The following is a 25,954-nucleotide window of genomic DNA, read 5'->3' on the forward strand; positions in this document are numbered from 1 at the left end:
AGTAGTGGGTCTGTTCTGGTTGAATGGCAGAGTCATGAGAAAGGATGAATGTTCTGAAGGTTTCTTAGATTCCTTTTGACTGTGGGCAGCGTTTCTCTTCACTTGGCATTTAATGGTCCGTGATAGCGGAGCATGTTGGGGAGGCACTTGGTCCTCTCTGTCATTCTGTGCTTTGTTTTCACCCTTTGGTGAGAACATAATGTTTGTGGATTTCCCCAGGATTAACATCAGGAAATTAGTACCAGTAATTTCATAAATGAGAAACAGTTATTGTGCAGATGTCTCTCTTGACGATACCTTTATAACTGAGCTGGAATAAAAGGTCAAGGGAGAGAGACTGATGAATGTATCAATGAGAGTTTATAATGTTCAGGACCATAAGATCTTTTTGGGATTTTAGGACTTTGGGCACTCGCAGTTTGGTCCTGGCTTAGTGCTATGGCAGGAATCTCTTGTCTTTTGCTCATTAAACATCCCTCATGCACCCAGATAAAGTGGGCAGAATTAGATATTTGTTCTCTGTCAGGCCCCATTACTTTTGGTGAGAATGAGTGCTTTCCTGATTAGGAAATGAAACGGGGAAATTCTCAAGTCAGATATTCTGGTTATCTCTGTTCCTGTCTTTCCCATTCCCAACTCCACGATCAAGCGGTTGTTTGACTTAATTCCAATCTCTGCCCAGCCGAGCACAAGACTGTTGAAGTCTATATATAATCTTCTCATTTGTTCTTGTTTTGTGGAATGTGCTATTTCTCACAATATGGAATTTCTGTGGTGTTGGTTGATAGCAAAGGTCTCTTTCATCAAAACAAAACACTTTAAAAAATTATATATATATTTAAAAAGTGTCAAAAAATCTAGGCTGTGAATGATGCTCAGTTTATGTATGGAGGAATTCTGTTGTGTAAAATATTAAAATCTTATAAAGTTGCCATGTTTTGTTTCTTTTTACTCTTGCTAAGAATATAATGAGGTGCTCTTGGGATCAGACTGAGTGTGGAACAGCAAGATTCCAGATCCTGGCATCTGTAGTAATTTACTCCTGGAATCTGTACTGAAATCAAAAAGTCCTGGAAATCACAGTGGATCAGGCAGCATCCACAGAGAGAGAGCAAGCTAATGATTCAAGTCAAGATAAATCAGTGTGAAGCTGGATGAACACAGCAGGCCAAGCAGCATCTCAGGAGCACAAAAGCTGACGTTTCGGGCCTAGACCCTTCATCAGAGAGGGGGATGGGGTGAGGGTTCTGGGATAAATAGGGAGAGAGGGGGAGGCGACCGAAGATGGAGAGAAAAGATAGGTGGAGAGGAGAGTATAGGTGGGGAGGTAGGGAGGGGATAGGTCAGTCCAGGGAAGACGGACAGGTCAAGGAGGTGGGATGAGGTTAGTAGGTAGGAGATGGAGGTGCGGGTTGAGGTGGGAGGAAGGGATGGGTGAGAGGAAGAACAGGTTAGGGAGGCGGGGACAGGCTGGGCTGGTTTTGGGATGCAGTGGGGGGAGGGGACAAACTGGGCTGGTTTTGGGGTGCAGTGGGGGAAGGGGAGATTTTGAAGCTTGTGAAGTCCACATTGATACCATTGGGCTGCAGGGTTCCCAAGCGGAATATGAGTTGCTGTTCCTGCAACCTTCGGGTGGCATCATTGTGGCACTGCAGGAGGCCCGTAATGGACATGTCGTCTGAGGAATGGGAGGGGGAGTTAAAATGGTTCGCGACTGGGAGGTGCGGTTGTTTATTGTGAACCGAGCAGAGGTGTTCTGCAAAGTGGTCCCCAAGCCTCCACTTGGTTTCCCCAATGTAGAGGAAGCCACAACGGGTACAGCGGATGCAGTATACCACATTGGCAGATGTGCAGGTGAACATCTGCTTAATATGGAAAGTCATCTTGGGGCCTGTCAAGATGACTCTTCTGAATGTTAGCTTGCTGTCTCTCCATGGATGTTGCCTGACCCGCTGTGATGTCTAGCATTTATTGTTTTCAGGACAGATCCCAGGTTCTGCTATTTTGGCCCATGGCATCAGTTTTCAGCAGGGACAGAGCTGATGGAGGGCTGTTAGCACTGGTAACCATGCTTCTGGGCATTTTGTAGGAACAAGGGCTCCTATGGAGATTGGGGAGGAATGAAATACGGTTCAGAATGAGGAAGTGTGCCCAAAGTTATTGACTTTATCTCAAACGTCAGTGATTCTGTTGGGCAGAGGCAGCAGCTCAGCTACATGGACCAGCAGAATTAGCACAGGGTAAGTTTCCTCGTTGTTTCCACAGGAGGTCTGGAGTACCAACCCTTCCCCCACTCCTGGTCCTTAAGGAAATTCCAAACCTAAAGGGAATCAAAACAATGTATTTGTTTGGAATCTCTCTGGGTCTTTCAATTTCTATCCCATCCTGCCAGAGAAGATACTTTTATTCGTGCTTTATTCCACACGTTTGTTTATTGGAGAAAGTTGTGGAAATACTTGCTTCATTTACTTTCATTCGGTTCCGCCTACCATCTGCTGCTCCCATCATTCCTCTGATTTTGCCCAATCACCAGCAATTAAAATGGGCACCCAAGTGTCCAGACATGAATCTGGTAAATTTCTGGATCTTCCAAATGGTGAGTGTGTGCATGGGTATGTGTGGGGGGGTGTGTTGGGGCTTGTGTTTGTGGGTGTGTGTGTGTGGGCTGGGGGGTGTGGCCATAGCTAACACATTATACAAAAAAAAATCCCAAAAATAACTGGATGATGGAAATCAGAAACCAAAACACAAATTGCTGGGAAAACTCAGCAGGTCTGGCAGCATCTGTGGAGAGAAAACATTTTGGGTCCAGTGACCCTTCTTCAGAATTGAAGAACGTGTTGTTCTTAAATGGACCCAAAATGTTTTCTCTCCACAGATGCTGCCAGACCTGCTGAGATTTTCTCCAATAATTTTTGTTTTCATTAACACATTAAACCTCTGACAGGAAAATCACTGTCTGTCATTGCCCCAGAGTGTGCTTGTTGGTGTGGGGGGTGTGTGTGTATGTGTGGGAGGGGTGGGTTTGGGGGTTGTGAGTGTGGATGGGGGGGATGTTTGTGGGTGTGGAGGGGTGTCAATGTGGAGTTGGGGGTGTGGGGGGTGGTGTCAGCGTGGGTGTGGTTGTGTGGGGGTATGAGGTAGAGGTCAGTGTTGCCCTGCATTTCACATCCAAACATTTCCACAGGAATGTGCTCCTGTACAATGTGTGAATCACTATAGCACAATTCCTCTGGCGCATTATTGACCCTCCTTGCTACAGGCATGATTGTATAATGTTTCAATATGTTTTACGAAGGAGTAACACTGATTAAAACACAACTTGCTGCTTTAAGTCAATTTTCCACTCGTCCATAGGACACATATCGATGAAAGACGTGGGGATTTGGTGTAAGGAGTACAGATCAGGACAGAGGTGAGGTTAGAATGGGATTTTAGGTGGGGTAGGATGAGAATGAGATTGTGAAGTATAATGTGTGATGGGGTCAGGAATTTAGGAGCCGAGGTTAGTATTTGGTTCATATGATGAGGATTGGCGTGGTCTCTCTGGTGGAGCTGAATGAGATGATGTAGGGTTGGGTTGGATATTGGGATAGTGTTGGAATTCAGTTGGGTTAGGATTAAGTTGAATGTGGTAAGCAGGATAGTCTGGGAATTTGATCGGGCTGGGAGTGGGATTGGGATGAAATACAGCTTGTTGTGTGAGGTTGGTGTTAAAGTGGTTAGGGATGGGATGGGTTTGGGGTATTTGGACTAAAACAAACAAATATTAAAAACTTCACATGCTGGAAATTTGAAACTAAAACAGATTGCTGGAGAAACTCAGCTGGTTTGGCAACTTCAGTGGAGAGAGAAGCAGAATTAACATTTTGAGCCCAGTGGCCCTTCATCGGTGTTTTGCTATTGTGTTTGCATACAAACCTCAAAGTTGATAACACCTGGTTGATATAAAATTGGAATCAAATGGGAGACAGAAAATGTAATTTTCTCTCTTTTTCCTAAATAACTAGATCTCACTGAAAAGAAGACAGTGTTTATTGATGAATATCAGATTTACAAGTGGAATCAATATATTTTCCCACAACAAAGAAAAATACAACTTCCCTCTTTAAGAATTAAACATCACCATCTCAGAATCTTCAGGTAATTGCTGCTTTCAGTATTCCTGCTGTCTTCCTAAAACCAAGAGCTCTTTCCTAAGTCAGGAGTCAGTGAGTTGCTTCTCGCTGGCTCTGACACCAGTTTGGGCTGCGGTCTGTCTGCCCTGTAAATGCAAGCTATTGTCTCTGTCGAGCCTTTCACAAGCTCAGGATATTCCCCAAGTGCCTCACAGACAGCGAGTCTCAAACCCTTCACCTTCAGTGGTGTTTATGCCTCAGGTCGATCGTGTATGATGTCCCTTGGATTGACCACACCTCAAGGTCCTTTGTGTCCCGAATAGACCCACAAACCTATATCTAGTTAAGTGGTTAGTGTAATAGGTTATTGAGGGATACCAGCGAGGTGACAGTTACACAGAAAGGGATAAAATTTTGAGGATTTTATTAGAGTGACTATAAACAAAATTCACAGCCTCTGAAACCAGCCAATAGTAGTTTGATTCAGGGTTTCCCCATCTGTGCAAAATTTGCCACTTTTAAAGCCTTTACTTACCACAACCTCCTCGGGGGAATCTAGAACATGGGGGAGGGGTTTCAAAATAAGGGGTCTCCCTCAACTTGGAGGAATTTTGTTCCTTAGATGGTCACTACTCCTCAAAAGGAGTGGAGATCGGGTCATTGAACATATTCCAAGCTGAGTTAGGCAGAATTTTGATTGGCAAGCATGACGAGGAATTGAGAGAGCAGAGTTGAAGCCACAATCAGGCTGTTATTGAATACTGGAGCAGGCATGAGGGGCCGAATAGCCTACATGAAGAGTATGGGGATGAATTAGAAAATGCCTTTCCCTGTTTAACTGGAGTAAGGCACACCACCGTCATCAAGGGAGTGCGGGTATGTGACCCAGTGAGAGTTTACATTGCAACAGCACCTTTCACTACCCCAAAAACACAAACCGTGGGCTGCTCTCCAAAGTCGTGAGTTCGATCTAAATATCAAAGTGAACAAGTTTGTTTGAAGTTTTTTGCACTACCCACAGATGGCGCAAAACCATTTTTCCATTTCTTAGAGGTAAAGAACTAAATTATGTCGCATGTGCTAGACTTGTATTTTCTTGAGTGTTGAACACAATGAGGTGATCTAGCAAGGTGTTTAAAGTGAATAACAAAGTTAATAACTTCAATGACGAGACACTGTTTGCCATGATTGGGTTGCCTAGAACACGCAATTTATAATTCAAGCTTCTTTGCACAGAGAGGAGTGGAAATTTTGAATTCCATTTTCCCCAAAAAGCTGCCAAAGCCAGGAAATGGGAGTGCAGCTGAAATGCTCAGAACTGAGCTTGATAGATTCTTGTTGGAAAAGATTGCTAATTTTGCACAACCAATGGGTTCAGAAATTGATCTTAACCATGATGTAACTGAATGACTCCTAACAGGAATAGTGTGGATTCTAATGGGAATAGTGTGGATTCTTGCCTTTGCCTGTCTGAGTCGTGTGAATACACTTCGGGCTGCAGTGAAAATTCGAGTCGCCTATCTGAGATCAACAGCGAAATTAAACTAATCTGGAACATGCTCACTTCGCCCTTCCCTCCATTTACAGAATCGTGGTTGCAGCTTTTTTTAAAAACTCATTCACAGGATGTGGGTATTGCTGGCTAGATGAACGTTGAGTGTCCAGATTCCAACCACATTGCTGTGGGCTGGAGTCACATTATCATCCAGACAAGGTAAAGACCGTGGATTGACTTTCCATACAGAAATGAAACATGCCCCCCCAAACACCCAAAACATGGTGAACCAGTTGAGTTTCCCCCCTATAACAAGGTATGAAGCTGGATGAACACAGCAGGCCAGGCAGCATCTTACGAGCACAAAAGCTGACGTTTCGGGCCTAGACCCTTCATCAGAAAAGTTTTCCCCCTGACAGTCAAGAATAGCATTGTAGTCATTTCTAGATTTGCTTACAGATTATCATCCAATTCAAGTTCTACCATCAACAGGATTTGAACCCAGATCTGTGACTGTGGTCTCTGGATTAATTGTCCTGTGATAATACCACAAAGCTATCACCCTGCCTTGGCTCATGGGCCATTATTTAACCTAGACATACCCCTAGCAGCTTTCAGCTTTGGTGATCTCTTGGCTTTGCTTTTACATCTGAAACATCATGATTGGGTTCAGGACAGCTGCTGGAACAGATGCACTGTGTCCGTGATAGATTCCCATTTTATAAAAAATAATGCCACCATTTGATCAAACATTTTGCCTCAAACTTTAACCTGTTAAAGTTCAAGAAGTGAATTATACCTTCCACACCACCAAGTAGAAAACATTGACACAACATCCGCCAAGGCTCGAAGAATTACAAAGGCCTCGACAACAAGATTATAAGCTGTTTGCTATCATCTCCAACAGAAAGTCCACATTCCAAGGCGAGCAGGCAAGCATTGTACAGCAGCTGGGTCAGAGCTGGTCATGCTCTGGGGGTTAGAGGGTTAATTATTGCTAGAACAGTGAGTAAATGAGCAAGCAGGCAGGCGAGTGTGAAGACAGATAAACAGGCTTTGCCAAAAGCCAAACAAGCAATGTTAACACTTTCCAGAACATTCTCATGCAGTCAAGCGAGCGTTTCCATGCTACTTGGGCGGGTACTGAGCAAATGGAGCTTCTTCACTTAAACTGTTCTGAAAGAACAAATGGAAATAGATTTTAAGTATTTCATTCAGCAGTTGGTCAGACAAGGTGTCCCACACCTGCCCTCATCTACAAGCAGTCATAGAGTCCCTACAGTGTGGAAACAGGCCCTTTGGCCCAACAAGTCCACGCCAACCCTCAGAACATCCCACCCAGTGGGCAGACGAGGGAGCTGTCTCTTCCCAGCTTCCTCAAAAAGTTCAGTGAGGGTTGAGCAACGTGGCGGTCAAAGAGACGCAGATAAATGGACACAGGCTAATTAGGTGACTCCCAGTTTGAGGTTTTGTTATTCATTCACAGTCTGTGGTTGTCGCTGGCTCAGCCGACACTGAAAGCTAAAATCTCTAATTGTTTAGAGGAGAATTACATGTCAACTACATTACTGCGGGTCAGACTCTCTGGTTGACCAGACCAGGTAAGGATGGCAGTTTCCTTCTCTAAAGGACCTTAGTTTTTATGATGATCAGTATCATTAAGCTCTTAATTCCATATATTTAAAGAAAAACTCTTGTTCTGCCCTGGCAGGATTCAAACACAGATCTCACCTGCAACAATATCACCACTTAAAGACATGAAGGCAATGGAAGGTGAAGACTGGTTTAGCTTTCAGTTTCTGTGTTGAAGCAGATGCAAAGGCTATGACTCAATCAGTGAGGAAGAATGGTTTGGGATATTTGGAGCGGCTCGGGAGAATGATTGCTTCCAGACAGTAATCTTTTTCTCGTCACCAGGAAACTTGTGGGAAGCAGCTAAAGTTCGTAACCATAAATAAATCCAATTGGAAATTCAGGAAAATATCCTCAGCTCGTGAGATTGGGGAGTTTGATCAAGGTCAATAGTTCTAACATTTATTTGGAAGCTGGCTAAAGACAAGTAGAAAAGAAATAAAAGTTTACACTCAAAAAGTGAGGCGGGGCGGGGGGGGAAGGGGGAGGTTTGTGAGGATCAGAAAGACCAGCACAGAGCAGATGGGCTATATGGCCTGTTTCGGGCTATACATGTTTTGCAAATATAAGTGAGGGATTGTCGGAGCTTGCCCAGATACAGGGGCAGAATTCAAATCTTGGAACCAACATGACTGAAGGAAGATGGTCCTTTACCACAAATTAATTCCAAAGTAGAAGTATTGTAAATAGCATTTGTCACCCAGTTTTAGGAAGGGTATTATTAAGCTAGAGAGGGTCAGAAGAGATTTACCAGAATGTTGCCAGGTATAGATGATTTGAGTTATAAGGAAAAGTTTGATAGGCTGAGACTTTTTTCACTGGGGTGGACGAGGTTGAGGGGTGATCTTATAGAGGTTTATAAAATCACGAGGGTCATATTTGGTGTTAACGGGCGTATCGTTTTCTGGTGATAGCAAGGATTGCAGATGCTGGAAGCTAGAGTCAATAAAGGTGGAGCTCGAAAAACATAGAAGCTCTGAGTATCTGAGGAGCAGCGAAGTCAACGTTTCAAGGCAAAACCCTTTGCCAGGGCTGGGGAGGGGCAGGGGAGCCCATAAATAAATAGAGGGAGGGTTGGGGCTGAGGGAAGGGTAGGAGAGATAGAGATAGATTTTTGCAGGTAGGGGGTTATTGTGATTGCTCAGTGGGAGGGGTGGAGTGGATAGTCATGTAGGAAGACGGACAGGTTGGGGGGAGGAGAGATTCTGAAGCTGGTGAAGTCCATATTCAGGCCATTGGGCTGTAAGCTCCCAGGGTGAAATATCAGGTGTTGTTCATCCAGTTTATGTTCGGCCTCACTCTGACAGTGGAGGAGGCCAATGGTGGGCATGTCACCAGGGGAGTGGGAGGGGGAATTAAAAAGGATGGCATATGGAAGGTCAGGTTGGTCGGTGCGCGTGCAGAGCAAAGATGCTCCACGACCCAGTCCCCGCGTCTGCGTTTGGTGTCCCTGATATAGAGGGGACCACATCGGGGGCAACGGATGCAGATTAGATGAAATGCAGGTGAATCTCTGTTGGATTTGGAAGGATTGTTTGGGGTCTGGGGTGGAGGTGAAGTGGGAGGGGCAGGGGTAGGTGCAGCACCTCTTGCAGTTGCTGGGGAAGGTGCCAGGTGTGATGGAGGGGTTCGTGGGGAGTGTGGAGCTGATGAGGGAATCACGGAGTGAACGGTCCCTGTGGAAAGAGGTCAGAGGTGGGGAGGGAAATATTTTTGGTCAGTGGGGTCTGATTGTAGATGACAAAAGATGAAGTGTTGTATTTGGAGGTTGGTGGGGTGGTACATCAGGACCAAGGGGATTCTATCTTTATTGTTGTTAGGGGAGAGGGTTTGAGGTCAGAAGTATGGGAAATGGGGGAGATGCTGTTCAGGGGATCCTTAATAACAGACGAGGGGAATCTATGGAAACTAAAGTAGGCAGATATCTTGGGTGTCCTGGAGTAGAATGCCTCATCCTGGGAGCAGATGGGGTGGAGGCGCAGGAATTGGGAGTATGTATTGTGAGAATTTTTGCAGAAGGGTGGGTGAGAGGAGATGTAGCCGAGGTAGTTGTGGGAGTCAGTGGGTTTGAAATGGATGTTGGTGGTGAGCCATTTTCCAGAGATAGGGACAGAGAGGTCCACAAAGGGGAGGGAGGTGTCACAAATGGTCCCGGTGAATTTGAGGGCGCAGTAGAAGGTGTTAGAAAAGTTGATGAACTGTTTGAGCTCCTCGTGGAAGCACGAGGCAGCACTGATATTGTCTTCAATATAGTGGAGGAAGAGGTGGGGAATAGTCCCAGTGCAGTTGTTGAAAAGGGTATGTTCCACAAATACTGCAAAGAGGCTGGCATAGCTCAGGCCAATGTTTGTAGGAAGTGGGAGGAATCAAAGGAGAAATTGTTAAGGGTGAGGATCAGTTCTGCCAAGTGAATGAGAGTGTTGGTGGAGGAGGACTGATTGGGACTACAGGAGAGGAAGAAGCGGAGGGCTTTTAGGCCTTCAGTGGGGGGTACACAGGTGTACAGGGACTGAGCTTCCATGGTGATGAGATGTTGGGGGCTGGGGAATTGAAAATTTTGGAAAAGGTGGAAGGCGTGGGTTGACTCGCGAATGTAGGTGGGGAGTTCCTGGACCAAAGGGGAAAGAAAGGAGTCGAGGGAGATCTTTTCCCTTGGAAGTGTGATTTCAAGACCAAGGGGTATATTTTTAAGGTGAGAGGACAGAGATTTGAAAACAACACAAGGGACGAACGTTTTACACAGAGTGTGGTTCGTGTGTGGAATGAACTTCCTGAGGAAGTGGTAGATGAAGTAGAGTTACAGTGTTTAAAAGACACTTAGATAAGTTCGTGAACAGGAATGAGTTAGAGGGATTTGGGCTAAGAGCAGGCAGGCGGGACTTAATTTAGTTTGGAATTATAAAAACCAAAAGAACAGCAGATGCTGTAAATCAGAAACAAAAACTTGAGTTGCTGGAAAAGCAGCATCTGTGAAGAGAAATCAGAGTTAACGTTTTGGGTCCGGTGACCCTTCCTCAGAAAAGGACCCAAAACGTTAACTCTGATTTCTCTTCACAGATTCTGCCAGACCTGCTGAGCTTTTCCAGCCATTTCTGTTCTTGCTGTAGTTTGGGATTAGGTTCAGCATGGACAGGTTGGACCAAAGGGTCTGTTTCCATGCTGTATGACCCTATGACTATGTCTGTATTTTAAGAGAGAGAGTTGAAAATATCAGCTGTGCATCTGTCAGGACAAAGGGAAATGTGGAAATAATTTCTTTGAAAAGTTGCTCTTTAAGTAGGCTGAATTGACCCATATTTATCTCTGGCCTATTTTCCAAAAGTTGCAGTATTAACCTGTTCTGATAGGGGGCAGCATTGTCCTGCTGGAGAAGAGGTGATATCCCAATGCGATGGCAGGATGTGCCAAAACACAGCTCCAGCAGGAGTGAATTTTGGCTTTTCCCACAGTTGGAATGCCAAGGGAATCTCAACAGGACTCTTTCTCCTTTTCCCTGCCATCCATGTGACCTCCTGGGAATGATAGAGAAAGCTCAAAAAGAGAAACTTCAGGCCAGTATGGAGGAATAATTGATCTCAAAAATTCTTCACAAGTGATCGAAACCAGCTCAGGAGATCATGAAAGACTAAACCAATCTGGGGCTTCTTTTTTTTGCAGAAAAGAGAAGATGAGCTGATGAGGGTCTTTAGAATTATAAGATAATCTTTTTTAAAAAAATCAGGGATGTGGGTGTCACTGGGTAGGTCAGTGAGAGGGAGAGTGGAGGTGTGTGGGACAGTCATAAATAAACAAACATTTCTACATTCAGTCAGAAAAAGGAATGATGTTGGGGTTTCTGCCGCTGGGAATGTTTGAGGTGAATAAGATAGAACGGGTTTTTCTGAACAGAGTGGGTGGGTCGGTGAGAGAGTGAATGGGTGAATGGGAATGAGAATGGGAGTGTGTGAGTGAGTGGGTGTGCATGGGTGAGTGAAAATGAGGGGTGCATGTGAGTGTGAATGTGTGGGTGTGAGTGTGAACAGGTAGGTGTGAGTGGGTGAGGCTCAAATGAACCATAAACACTAGGATAGAATCATTGGGATGTGAGTGGGTATGAATGTGTGGGTGTGAGTGTGAATGGATTGGTGTGTGTGTGGGTGTGTGGTTGTGAGTGTGAATGGATTGGTGTGTGTGTGTGCGGGTGTGGGTGAGAATGGATTGGTGTGTATGTGTGGGCGTGGGTGAGAATAGATTGGTGTGTGTGTGGGTGACAATGGATTGGTGTGTGTGTGGGTGTGAATGGATTGGTGTGTGTGTGGGTGTGAATGGATTGGTGTGTGTGTGAGTGTGAATGGATTGGTGTGTGTGTGGGTGTGGGTGTGAGTGAGAATGGATTGGTGTGTGGGTGGGTGTGGGTGTGAATGGATTGGTGTGGGTGTGGTTGTGGGTGTGAATGTGAATGGATTGGTGTGTGTGTGTGGGTGTGGGTGTGAATGGATTGGTGTGGGTGTGGTTGTGGGTGTGAATGTGAGAATGGATTGGTGTGTGGGTGTGGGTGTGGGTGATTATGTGAATGGATTGGTGTGTGTGTGTGGGTGTGGGTGTGAATGGATTGGTGTGGGTGTGGTTGTGGGTGTGAATGTGAATGGATTGGTGTGTGTGTGTGGGTGTGGGTGTGAATGGATTGGTGTGGGTGTGGGTATGGGTGTGAATATGAATGGATTGGTGTGTGTGTGTGGTTGTGGGTGTGAATGGATTGGTGTGTGTGTGTGGGTGTGGGTGATTATGTGAATGGATTGGTGTGTGTGTGTGGGTGTGGGTGTGAATGGATTGGTGTGTGTGTGTGTGGGTGTGGGTGTGAATGGATTGGTGTGTGTGTGTGGGTGTGGGTATGGGTGTGAATGTGAATGGATTGGTGTGTGGGTGTGGGTGTGGGTGTGGGTGTGAATGGATTGGTGTGTGTGTGGGTGTGAATGGATTGGTGTGTGGGTGTGGGTGAGAATGGATTGATGTGTGTGTGGGTGAGGGTGTGAGTGTGAATGTGAATGGATTGGTGTGTGTGTGAATGGACTGTTGTGAGTGGGTGAGGCTCGAATGAACCTTAAACACTAGGATAGAGTCACTGGGCTGAATGGCCTTCTCTGTTTCAAGGCCATCTTCAAGAGCAATGAAATACCATTGACTGCCATCGAGGTCAAAGGGAAATCTTGGCCTTGGGTGACTGCAGAAATCAAATAATGTTTTGTTGTTCAGCCCAGAATCAAGATTGAATCTTGGGTCAAATTGAGCTGTTACCATCAACTTCAGAGTGACAGAAACATATGTTCACACAGACTCGTACACACGCACATGCTCACACACACGCGTACACAGACACACACACACACACACACACACACACACACACGTAAAGATGTGACAAAGCACAAGATGTTTGAGATGGAGGTAAAGGGTCAGAAACATGGTCAGAATGAAGGAACATTAATTTTCAAAGAATTTACTGCATAGAAACAGTGTAATTTGTCCATGCTTGTGTTTATACCCAACACCTCTCTCCTCCTAACCTTCTTTCTCTCACCCTCTCGTGATGTGTAGATGCCAGTATTGGACTGGTGTGGACAAGATCAAAAACCACACAACACTGGGTTATAGTCCAACAGGTTTATTTATTCGGAGGCTCCAAACGTTTGTGTCTTCAAATAAACCTGTTGGACTATAACCCGGTGTTGTGTGATTTCTGACATTATCTCACCCTCTCAGCACTGATTTCTCTCTTTCTACCACCTTTGTCTGGCCTCCCTTAAATGCGTGTTAGGGGAGTGAGTTGCATCTTCACACCTTTCTCTTGGGAATAATGTTGCCCCTGAATTTGGGGTTGGATCGGCTCATGACTATCATGGATTTCTGAAGCCTAGTTTTGGTCTAATCCACATGTGGGAACATCTTCTCTACATCTACCCAGTCAAAGGCCTTTGTATTTTCAATGTCTCTTTCCTTGGCCCTTGGCTCTCTCTCTAATGCAGGAGAGACGTCCAGTCTGCTTAATGTTTTCTAGTGAGTATAACTTCTTAATGCTGGTGTTATCCTAGTTAGAGTTAATCCCCGATCAAAGAGATGTCCGTAACATTCTCTCAGGTTGATAGGCTTTTGGCAGCCCAGCTGCTAAAGTCCTGTTCAATGTTCACTGCCATTAATGACCCAAGATGTACTTCCCCTCTTGCATGCAATGGCAGTTATATACACTCCTCATGAAGACAGCCCAGTGTAAAACTTCAGAGCCTGTTGTAGAGTCACACAGCATCTTTGTACCATCTATAGAAGTATATTAGCAAACATCTGAAAGCCTTCTTTGGCCCCCCGCCCCAAACAGGACATTCCTACTGGCCTGGTGGACATTATTTGTTCCTGCTATAAAAGCGACTCATCATCCATCAAAGTGTACAAACTGTAACTGAGCAGGCATGTCAATGCATAGAGGCATCACAGCCACATAGTTTTATAAACAGCACATTTTCAGAGTGGAACACTTTCCTAGTTCTGAGATGAGATGCTTGTGGGCTAATCGGCTGCAGTCTGGCTAAAGAGGGCATGTTGGACACATCAGAGTAGAACTCAGTCCTAGTCTCACCCAAAGCTACATTATAGTAACATAAGAATTGAAGAAGTAAGACCACGAGTGGGTGATTCAGCCCCTTCATCCTTCTCATTTTCTAGACTACAACTGAGCTCTTCTCCCTCAAATCCTCTTCTCCACCCCTTCCCCAAATCCTTTGATTCCTTCATTGCCCAGAAGTCTAGCGGCTTCACTGTTAGGGCCATAGGAACAGGAGTAAGCCATGTGCCTCTCAGCAGTTGGATTGATGCAGTGGCTCAGTGCTTAGCACTGCAGCCTCACAGCACCAGGGACCAGAGTTCAATTCCACCCTCAGGCAACTGTCTGTGTGCAGTTTGCACGTTCTCCCCGTGTCTGTGTGGGTTTCGTCTGGATGCTCTGGTTTCCTCCCACTGTCCAGGTTGGAGTGGATTGGCTGTGCTAAATTGACCCATAGTGTCCAGTATTGTGCAGGTTAAGTGGATTAGCCCTGAGAAATGCAGGGTTACAGGAATAGGGTAGGGTCTGGTGTGATGCCCTTCAAAGGGTCAGGGAACTGATGGGCTGATTGGCCATTGGGAGATTTGCACATCTGAGAGGATATTACAGACACAATGGGCCAAATGCCCTCCATCTGCACCACAGAGGTCTATAACAAAGTGCCCTTTTCATGTTCTACTTGCTTGTGGGGAAGGCAGGTGCTGTGAAGGTGGGATGTGTCTGTTGACTCACAGTGGAAGTGTGTATGGGGGAGGAGAGCCAATCGTTGGAGAGAGATGTCTGTCCGAAACAGCCTTCTTCCAACGAGAGGCAGCAACTCGCAGCAGCCCGGGTGAGAAGCTTGAGCACAGCACAAACTGGGAATCTAATCTGGGATCTTCCTTGGCTAGGACCCCCTTGCAACACACTGATACTGAACTTTCTCGCTGGACCCACAATACACCCACGGCAGGTCATGCTTCAACAGATATCTCAAGCACTCATTTAATGCCTTCAGTTCTGGATCTAAAAGTCGATCTCTCTGGTTACAAAGAAATAGGGTGGAGTAGTGAAGTGCTGAGTCACATGGTTTAAAAGGAACAGTCCATGAAAGGGAGATTAGTAAACGTAGGGTCAAGTGAACACATTGCAAGCAGCAGAATTGAAGCTGACAGTACTGGGCACAAATCCAACACCAACAAAGGTGTGAATGCCCAGGTAAAGTGGGTCTGGGCTGATTCTACTGTTTAAATGATGAGGCACTTTCCTCCCAAATATTACATCAGTCCCAACATCTAACCTGTTTTCATCTTTTGCAAAAAGAGAGCTGAGATGAACCCATGTTGCCACAATGGGATTCAGTGGAAGGGATTAGTGAAATGAACCCTTTTTTAAATTCTCTTGCGAGATGTGGGATGGCTGTCTGGGCCACCATTTATTTCTTGCCTCTCATTGCCCCTTGAGAAAGTGGGGGTGAGCTGGCTTCCTGAACCACCGCAGTCCATGTGCTGTAGGTTGACCCACAATGCCATTAGGGAGGGAATGCCAGGATTTGGACCCAGTGACAGTGAGGGAGAAGGTATTCCCATGTATCTACTGCCTCAAATGCACTTTGTGACATTCAGTACATGCATGCACACATACACACACATACACATGCATGCACATAGACACACGCAGGCACACACTGACAGACATGGACACACACAGACATAGACGGACACACACAAACATACACTGACACAGACACAAACACATACACATACATGTGCACACATTCAGACACAAACACAGAAGCACACACAGACACACGTACACACACACATTCAGACACGCGCGCGCGCACACACACACAGGCGGGCACACAGATATACACATTCAGCATGTACAAGTCCAAAAACCATACATGTACATTCAGAGATTCATTCAACAAAGACACACGTTAAATCCACACTGAGTCCGAGTCTGATACACAGGAGCATTCAACAGAGATAGGCTCTACATGTCAGAGACAAATACAGACACATGAACATATCTGCGCACAGACATCAAGTTGACATACATACCATTGGCAATTCCTGAAGTCGTTTAAACTCAGGTTTCCCTTGGTGGGAATATTTCACTGCAGTAACGAACAACCCAATCAGTAAAATTGCCACCAGGATTACAATAAGAGCAATCAGTCCGGGGTCTAGGGTGTGGTGTTCTGGGGAATGGATGGAATAAAAACAAAATAAAATTACACAGGCAAAACAAAGCAACAGATGGTGTACACAGGCACTTTAAGTATATGCAGACACACAGTCATGGGTGTGTGACTGGCAAGTACTGTTTAGTGAAAACTGTATTGCTATATGTAGAGAATGAAGTGTGTATTATATATGTAGATCCTTCAGGAACAAAAATCGAGAAAGGAGTGATCAGGATGGTCTAGTGACTAAATGTCATCAGTAATTCACAAAGCAAAAGCAAGAGTGAGTCAAAACCGAAAGAACTGCAGATCATGTAAATTAGGTACAAAAATAGAAGTTGCTGGAAAAGCTCAGCAGGTCTGGCAGCAACTGTGAAGAAAAATCAGAGTTAATGTTTTACATCCAGATTTAGTTGAACAGCCTGAGCTTTCTTATGTGATTTAATATTAATCAATTTCTTCAATCCTTCCATCACTATTTACGTTCAAACTTAGGAATTAGCAGCAAGAGTAGGACACTGCGCACCCCATGCAGGAAAAAGAATCAGGGCCAATATTGCATTGGTTGGTGTTGAGAGAGTTCAATTGCTAACCTGTGGAATTCACAGTGACTGTGGAGGTCCCCACTGTGTTTGTACTGGTGCTTTGAGTTGATGGAGAGATAAAGGTGATACTGCTGGTCTGACCATCTGCAGTCTTCTGGGTGGCTGTGCTATTCGATGGCACTACAGTGTTGGCTGTAACCATGGTCGAACTTACTGATCCATTGGGTGGAGCAGTTGTCGTCTCTTGGGACGCTCCTGTTGAGTTGGTGGTCATCTCTTGGGACGCTCCTGTTGAGTTGGTGGTCATCTCTTGGGACGCTCCTGTTGAGTTGGTGGTCATCTCTTGGGACGCTCCTGTTGAGTTGGTGGTCATCTCTTGGGACGCTCCTGTTGAGTTGGTGGTCGTCTCTTGGGACGCTCCTGTTGAGTTGGTGGTCATCTCTTGGGACGCTCCTGTTGAGTTGGTGGTCGTCTCTTGGGACGCTCCTGTTGAGTTGGTGGTCATCTCTTGGGACGCTCCTGTTGAGTTGGTGGTCGTCTCTTGGGACGCTCCTGTTGAGTTGGTGGTCGTCTCTTGGGACGCTCCTGTTGAGTTGGTATTTGGTGTCACATTGGGCGCTTGCGTTAAGCTGCTACTTGTGGAAACAGTGGTCAAGGCCTTGCTCTCTGTTGTGGTTAGTGGAACTGGAGGAGATGAAACCAAATTAAGTCTCAACAAGTCTCTAATTCACCAAAGAAGTGCTTACAGCCGAAACAAGACATAACTTTTACCACAGCTTAGTAACTCAAGAAAACATCCCATGGTGCTTCATTGGAATGTCCTCAAACAACATTTGACTCCAATATGGAAAATATTAGGAGAGATAGCCAAAGGATTGGTCATGGAAGAATTTGCTAAGGGAAGAGAGTGAGGCAGCAAGATTTAAGAAATTTTGACTCAGCAAGTGTTTCACACACTGATATCTATATGTTGGATTAGCCAGCAAAAGACTTTATCGTAAATTTATAATTTAGTACAAGCATCAGTTTCCATCTTTCCCTGCCCAAAAGATAAGGGGTGACTGGGGAAGAAGTCAGACTATTTCTGTTTGAAATAAACCCACTGCTGGATTTATAAGTAGTCTGATAAACAAGTCACAAACACTGCCCAGCAGGGGCAGTGCAACAGCAACGAAACAAGGGGAGGAGGCAAAGCAGATTAATTCAAAGTGGTGTTGGTGGGCGATCAGAGATAATGGGAACTGCAGATGCTGGAGAATCCGAGATAACAAAGTGTGGAGCTGGATGAACACAGCAGGCCAAGCAGCATTTCAGGAGCACAAAAGCTGACGTTTCGGGCCTAGACCCTTCATCAGTTAAGGGGGATGGGGAGAGGATTCTGAAATAAATGGGGAGAGAGCGGGACACAGACTGAAGATGGATAGAGGACCACAAGAGAGTTGCAGTGGGAGGGCGATCCCCTAAGGTTGGTCCGGAGGGAGGAGGGTAACTTCTTCAGGTTAGGCATCCAGGAAGAGGCTTCGCAGTGAGGTTAAAATTCTCTCTCCCACTGCAACTCTCTTGTGGTCCTCTATCCATCTTCAGTCTGTGTCCCCCTCTTTCCCCATTTATTTCAGAACCCTCTCCCCATCCCCCTTAACTGATGAAGGGCCCAGGCCCGAAACGTCAGCTTTTGTGCTCCTAAGATGCTGCTTGGCCTGCTGTGTTCATCCAGCTCCACACTTTTATCTTGATGGGGCATATAATGGACCACCTCTGACCAAATACTTGAACTTTCTGAGTGAGTGCCATGTGCTATCTCACCCTGGCATAAACCTAACCATAAAAGATGGTGAAGCCAGCTCCTTTTCCAGGCTACAGTGAAACCGATATAGTCGGCCACTTCACTGTGCCGGTTAAGTTGAAAGTTTGTCAAGATCCATAGAGGATTGGGCTCATGAAGTAACATACTGGAGCAGGTTGGCTTAGAAAATATCTCTGATCACTGCAAGAATGGGACTAGAAGGGAACAGGTGTGGTCCACCAATCTCAGTTGTAATAATACCCCTCAGTGTCTTTAATATTGAATGTCTTGCTTTGTTCAACCAACTTATAGATATTTTTCTGAACTGTTCAGGCTGGCTATGACACACTTCCGGAGCAGGTGTGTCTTCTGGCCGGCTGTTTTCCTGTTCTGTCCTGAGTTGCTGTAACACACCAATGAATGAGTGTTATTACCTACTAAATCACCAGTGTTTCTAATTAAAAGAACAATTTACAAACAAGAATTCAACTATTTTATATTTTCTAACGAACCTGCTCAGAAATGTTGTTATGCACCTGTGGTGCAGGTGGGACTCAAATGCAGCCCTCCTAGCCCAGAGGTAGGGAGTCACAAGTCCCCTTTTTGAGAGCTCAGCTCTTTTGATAATTAATTTAGCACAGGAAGCCATTTGTGAGAATTTCAACACAGTTTGTATGTGTTTCTCAAACATAACACTGGCTGCACAATGCTTTGTGAGGCACCTGGGTGGTGACACTTAACCTGAGGGTTACCAAGCATCAGGTGAGAAGGTGGGACCTTGTTGGTGATTTCAGCTCATGCTAGAATTGAACCTGCATCCTTCACCACAAGCCAGCTAATCTACACCCCCCTCTCCTGACCCTGACTTCAGTTCTTTACTATCTCACTTGTTATCCATCACCACTAAATTACCCATATTTTCAATTAAAATTCCGGATCAGGATTCAGTAATTGAATTCTGTCAGATGTTATGGTGGAATTTGAACTCATACCCGAGAACTCTAGCCTGGGGCTCTAGGATATTAGTTGAGTGACATCATCATTACACCACCCTCTCCCGGTGTTCAGCTCTTAATTTTTCTTATTTTTATATCCAGAGCACTCTTACACACAACTGAGTGTTCTTTGCCATCACCAAATTGTGGTTTGGTTTTACATCCATTAACAACCATCAGTAAACCACCTGTGTTTTTCAAACAGTTAGTTTACACACAAAGCTCACTGAAGGGATTGCAAACCATCCAAAGGGAGGGAAAGGTAAGGAGAGAGGGAGGGAGTTCAATCAGAATGGAGTTGGAAGGGGAGATAAAGCACTCTACCCCCTGTGGGTGCCTTCCTCTCTCTCTCTAGAGAGTGAAATTACTGGTGGACACAACATGGTCCATCTCCAAACACATCTGGACATGAGGACAGGCAGACAGCTGGCAGCTATGATCCTCTCCATGGCCCACTGCCTGGACCTGTTAATGGCCAACGAAGCCAGGTCCAGGAGCTCATTGATGGGAGATCCTCTGACTTGTTCACCCCTCCACACCGGATCCCTAAAGATCAGGAGCATGGGCTGAAGTGCAACCAAATGCACAGCAAAAGATCTTTCAAATAAGTAAAAAGGGAGTGCAATTACTCACAAGAACTCAGCTCATAAATCCAAAGTTCATTGAGCATTATCTGTTCTCAATCAACTCTGGAACTGTTGTTTGTTGGAGCGTTAACGGGATGTGCATTTCTAACTTTGACAGCAGGATTCCAGAGACACCAATGCAACAAAGCATGGTTTTCACATCCTGTTGAAGAATAGGCATTGGCCTGTGAGAACTCCCATTGCTTGATTTTCACTCATAGGTTAAAGGCCATCATTACTGTAATAAAACAAAGAACTGTGGATAGTGAAGATCTAAAACAAAAGTAGAAATTGCTGGAGAAACTCAACAGGTCTGGCATCATATGTGGTGAGAAACAGAGTTAGCATTTTGAGCTGTGAAGAGGGGTTTCTGAACCTGAAATGTCAACTCTGTTTCTCTCTCCATGGATGCTGCCCGATCTGCTGAGTTTCTCCTGCACTTTTTGTTTTTATTTCATTATTGATGTTCTGCCTTAGAGTCTCCAACCTACAACTTAAAGGTATGCAAACCTATTAAATTCTAGCAGGACTAGACAGGTTAAATGCAGGAAGGACGTTCCTGATGACCAGGGAGTCCAGAACCAGGGGCCACGGTCTAAGGATCGGGGTAGGGAATGTTGGACTCAGATGAGGAGAATTGTCTCCACCCAGAGAGTCATGAGCCTGTGGGATTCTCTGCCACAGAAAGTGGTCGAGGCCAAAACATTGAATGGAAAATCATTAATATTGTCCCATTGTTTAGAAAGAGTAACAGGAATAATCCAAGCAATTAAAGGTCTGTGAGCCTCATATCAGTTGTAGGGAAATGGTTAAAGAATCCCTACAGTGTGGAATTAGGCCATTCAGCCCAACAAGTCTACACCAACCCTCCAAAGACCATCCCACCCAGAACCCCTACCTTATCCCAGTATCTCACATGGCTAATGCACCTAGCCTGCACACCCCTGAGCACTACGGGCAATCTAGGGTGGCCAACCCATCTAACTTGTGCACCTTTGGACTGTGGGAGGAAACTGGAGCACTGAGTAGGAACCCACACAGACACAGGGAGAATGTGCAAACTTCACACACAGACAGTCACCCGAGGCTGGAATCGAACGTGGGTCCCTGGTGCTGTGAGGCTGCAGTGCTAACTGCTGAGCCACTGCTATTATTATTGGAAAAGATTCTCAGGGACAAGATCTATATGCATTTAGCGGCAAATGGGCTGATTAGCGATAAAAAGCATAGTTTTGTACAGGGGGAGGTTGTGCCTCACTAATTTGATTGAGTTTGTTGAGGATATGATGAAGATGATTGGTGACAGAAAAGCAGTTGATGGTGTTGACATGGACATCAGTAAAGCCTTTGACAAGGTTCCTCATGGCAGGCAGGCACAAAAGGTCACATGGTATCAGGGGTGAGCTGGCAAGGTGGACACAGAACTGGCTTAGTCACAGGAGACACAGGGTAGTGGTGGGAGGATGCTTTTCAGAATGGAGGAGTATTCATTACAGAGAGTTGGCTGGTGATGGTTTAGCCTGAGGGTCACCACACCTCGGGTAAGGACTTCAGCTGGTGCAGGAATTGAACCCACACTGTTAGCATCACTAATCAGCAGTCCAGCCAACTCAGCTAACTGCAATATTACCACTAACCAGCACACAGGCTAATGCTCTGGTGACTTGAGTTCAAATCCCACTATGGTATCTGATGGAATTCAATTAGCAAATCTAGTGTTAAAATTTAATCATAATAATGGAGACTATGACAACTATAATTGATTGTTATAAAATCCTTTAGGGAAAGCAATGTGCCCTTCCTACCTGGTCTGGTCTACATATAATTTCAGACCCACAGCAATGTAGATCACTCTGAACTGCCCTCTGACATGACCTAGCAAGCCACCCAGTTCTGGGGCAATTAGGGATGGGCAACAAATGTTGGCCCTGCCTGTGGCACCTGGATCCCATGAAAGAATAAAGAAAATTTATAATTGCTTAGGGATTTGACATGATGAGCACATGTTTTCCCTGAGCTGAACGTTTAAATCTCAGAGCAAGGCTTTGACCACACTGAGATGAGGAGACATTTTTTTCATGTTCTTTCCATCGCAACTCAGAGATGGTTGTGCACTGTTGGAATTCCTGATCCCAGAGAGTTGTTTGTGCTCAGTCACTTGGTTTGGGGGGGGGGGGGGGGTGCGGTGGGGGGGGGAGGTTGGTATCAGCTTTGTAGTGTTATCGCTAGACTATTAATCCAAAAACTCAGCTAATGTTCTGGGGATAAAATTGTTTCAGAAATAGTAGGAACTACAGACGCTGGAGAATCTGAGCTAATAAGGTGTAGAGCTGGATGAACACAGCAGGCCAAATGCTCCTATGATGCTGCTTGACCCACTGTGTTCATCCAGCTCTACACCTTGTTATCTCTAATGTTCTGGGGACCCAGGTTTAAGACCTGTCATAGCAGACAGTGGAATTTGAACTCATTTTTAAAAAATCTGGAATTAAGAATCTACTGAAGACCTTGAAATCATTGTCAATTGTCAGGAAAATCTCATCTGGATTCACTAATTTCCTTTAGGGACGGAAATCTGCCATCATCACCTGGTCTGGCCTACATGTGACTCAGCAATGTGGTTGAAACTTACTGCCTTCTGAAATGGCCTTGTGAGTGATTCAGTTCAAGGCCAGCTAGGGGCAGGCAATAAATACTGGCCAGCCAGCAACGCCCATGTCTCACAAATGAATAAAAGAAAACATTAAAGACTCAGATTGACAGACATTTTCAGACACAAAAGAGAATCAGCGGAAATGTGGTTAAGCGGACAAGTGGAGCAAATGAATGTCAGCCATAGTTGTACTGGATGGCACAGCAGGTTGGAAGGGCCGAGTGGCTGGCTCTCGATCCTTTTTTTAATGTTGTTTCGATCTAGTGCTGCTTATCCAACCTTATCAAAAAAAGGGACTCCTGTTGATTAGGATGAAACAATGGCTCAGCAGTTAGACTGCTACCTTACAGTGCCCGCAACCTAACTCCAGAACCAGCACTGGGTGACTGTCTGCATGCATTTTGCACATTCTCCTCATATCTGCGTGGGTTTCCTCTGGGCGCTTCATTTTCCTCCCACTGACCAAAGATGTGCAGGCTGGGTGGGCTGGCCATGGCCAATACAGGGATGGGGCAGGTCAGGGTGCAATGCTCTTCAGGGACTCAATGGACTGAATGGCCTGCTTCCATACTATAGGGATTCCATGAAATCAGTACTTTAGTCATAGCTGGAGAGATATACTGATGATTTGCAGCAATCATGCTGGGATATTTATGTTAGCTTTTAGGTTAGGTAGAATTGAATAATTTAATGGATTTTTCATTAAAGCTCCGGGTATTTGTAAACGTGCTCTACACTCTCAGGCTTGGGCTCAGACTAAGCATTTCAGGTATTCAGATACTCCACTCAGCATTGTCATACTGCAAGGACAGGGCTCGGTAAGGTAGAGATTGACAGCTTTGTAATTATTTTTGACCAACCTATTTGGACACGTTATAACACATTCAGGACAGGAAGGGGTGAACTTGGATCAGAGACAGCGACACTACAATCCCATGATTGCATTTAAACCTGGCGTGTCGAATTACTAGAGCTATGACATTACCACAACACCATTGCCTCCTCTAGCATCAGACACAATGGAATCTAATAGATTGAGAACATTTACAATAAAATCTCATACAATGTAATCTAACATAATGTAGCCATATGTAACGTAACCCTATACAGTGCAGATCTGGAGAATATAACCCTATAGAATATATAACCCTATTTTCTTGCTGAGAATGGCTTCATTCCAGGCTTCTCAATAAAAACATTAAACTTTAATTCTGGGAATTGCAAGGAAGGTCCTGGGAAGTTATTAATCCCAAGGTCTCGGAAAGTTGTGCTATCCTTCCCCAAATTTTCAAACATGGCTCAATTGTAAATTGCATCTTGATGCTGTGATGTAAGACTGCAATGACAAACGCTTTACAGTGGCCACCTCCACAGTGCAACCAACCCTCAGAGGGGTCCAGACCAGATTTCCTGCAAAAACCTCGGAAGCAGGGATTCCAGTCAGAAATTCTCAGTTTGAGTGCTAACCACTGAACCAGAGGTATTACAGCAGAAAGCTTCCTCAAGGAATGCTGGGTTCACCTGAAAAGTATACTCCATTGTGGATAATAACAGATACCCCCCCGGGAGGGAGGGAGTTACAGACTGGAATCTGATCGAGGGGTTCAGGGGGGTTTATATACAGAATAACAGATACCCCCCCCCCCCGGGAGGGAGTTACAGACTGGAATCTGATCGAGGGGTTCGGGGTGGCTTATATACAGAATAACAGATACCCCGGGAGGGAGTTACAGACTGGAATCTGATTGAGGGGGTTTGGGGGGGCTTATATACAGAATAACAGATATCCTGGGAGGGAGTTACAGACTGGAATCTGATTGACGGGGTTTGGGGGGGCTTATATACAGAATAACAGTTACCCCCTGGGGAGTGAGCTACAGACTGGAATCTAACGGAGTGGTTCGGGGTGGGGGGGGGGTTCACATACAGAATAACAGATACCCTGGGAGGGAGTTACAGACTGGAATCTAATCGAGGGGGTCGGGGGGGTTTATAAACAGGGTAACAGATACCCCCCGGGGAGGGAGTTACAGACTGGAATCTAATCGAGGGGGTCGGGGGGGTTTATAGACAGGGTAACTGATACCCCCCCGGGGAGGGAGTTACAGACTAGGCTGTCTCTACAGGGACGTCAGTTTCTGCTCAGCTCAGGAACAAGAACAAAGTTGCTGGAAAAGCTCAGCAGGTCTGGCAGCATCTGTGAGGGTGAAAACAAGAATTAACGTTTCGGGTCCGGTGACCCTCCCCCAGAAGTCTGACCTGGTTCAGTGCATTTGGACGATAATTAACAAGATCTGAGTCGAAGTGGGAATTAATTCTGCAACCGGGAGGAAATCAGGGCGAACTGAGTGCCAAGTGGGTATTTCCTGTTTGGGCTGCTCTGAAAGTAAAGAAATATATTTGCAAATCATTTCAATGCGCAACAATCGGCAAAGATCGCGAGCAATTTTGGCTCTAATTTTTCTAAAGGACTTTTTAAGCTCCTTCTAAAGCTGCAGGAATGTTGGCCGAAAAGAAGTCTGCCCGTCACATTTCTGACACGTCAACAAAGTGCACACTTCCTTAAAACTTGCTTCAAAAGTTTTGTTAGAAATTATGAAACACACAAAGGCAAAACACTGAACACCACTCACTCTGTGAACAGGCGAGGCCAATACAGAGACCAATATAAAAGATTTCCTCTAATCTTGGAGCCATCATCTTCCAGACAATTTCCCCGTCTCACTGTCCACATTAAAAGGTGTTCAACCAATATTTTCACTCTTAAAGCGCGGATGTTCCAGGTGTTCCCGGGCAGTGCGGATCTGCGCCCCCTGCCGTCTACAGTCCGCCATTACCGAACAGGTAGAAATGACACAAAGCCCACACCTGATCCCAAGACTGCACCTCCCAGTCGCAAACAATTTCCACTTCCCCTCCCATTCTTTAGATGACATGTCCATCATGGGCCTCCTGCAGTGCCACAATGATGCCACCCGAAGGTTGCAGGAACAGCAACTCATATTCCGCTTGGGAACCCTGCAGCCCAATGGTTTCAATGTGGACTTCACCAGCTTCAAAATCTCCCCTTCCCCCACCGCATCCCTAAACCAGCCCAGTTCGTCCCCTCCCCCCCCCCCACTGCACCACACAACCAGCCCAGCTCTTCCCCTCCACCCACTGCATCCCAAAACCAGCCCAACCTGTCTCTGCCTCCCTAACCTGTTCTTCCTCTCACCCATCCCTTCCTCCCACCCCAAGCCGCACCTCCATCTCCTACCTACTAACCTCATCCCACCTCCTTGACCTGTCCGTCTTCCCTGGACTGACCTATCCCCTCCCTACCTCCCCACCTATACTCTCCTCTCCACCTATCTTCTTTTCTCT

The 25,954-nt window shown here is 45.6% G+C and overlaps 1 protein-coding gene across 1 annotated transcript; it reads right to left on the reverse strand.

Moving 5' to 3' along the window:
* Window positions 1-4,062: 4,062 nt before the first annotated feature.
* On the reverse strand, window positions 4,063-25,378 carry LOC125465857 (uncharacterized). Its single transcript, XM_048559777.2, has 4 exons — window positions 25,222-25,378; window positions 16,580-17,215; window positions 15,862-16,001; window positions 4,063-6,789 (listed from the first exon to the last, which is right to left on the reverse strand). Exons 1-4 carry the CDS (start codon window positions 25,286-25,288, stop codon window positions 6,742-6,744), a joined length of 891 nt encoding a protein of 296 aa, XP_048415734.2. The 5' UTR covers window positions 25,289-25,378; the 3' UTR covers window positions 4,063-6,741.
* Between the last annotated feature and the right edge of the window lie 576 nt (window positions 25,379-25,954).

The sequence above is a fragment of the Stegostoma tigrinum genome, chromosome 30 (genome assembly GCF_030684315.1).
Source record: "Stegostoma tigrinum isolate sSteTig4 chromosome 30, sSteTig4.hap1, whole genome shotgun sequence".
Classification (NCBI taxonomy): Eukaryota; Metazoa; Chordata; class Chondrichthyes; order Orectolobiformes; family Stegostomatidae; genus Stegostoma; species Stegostoma tigrinum.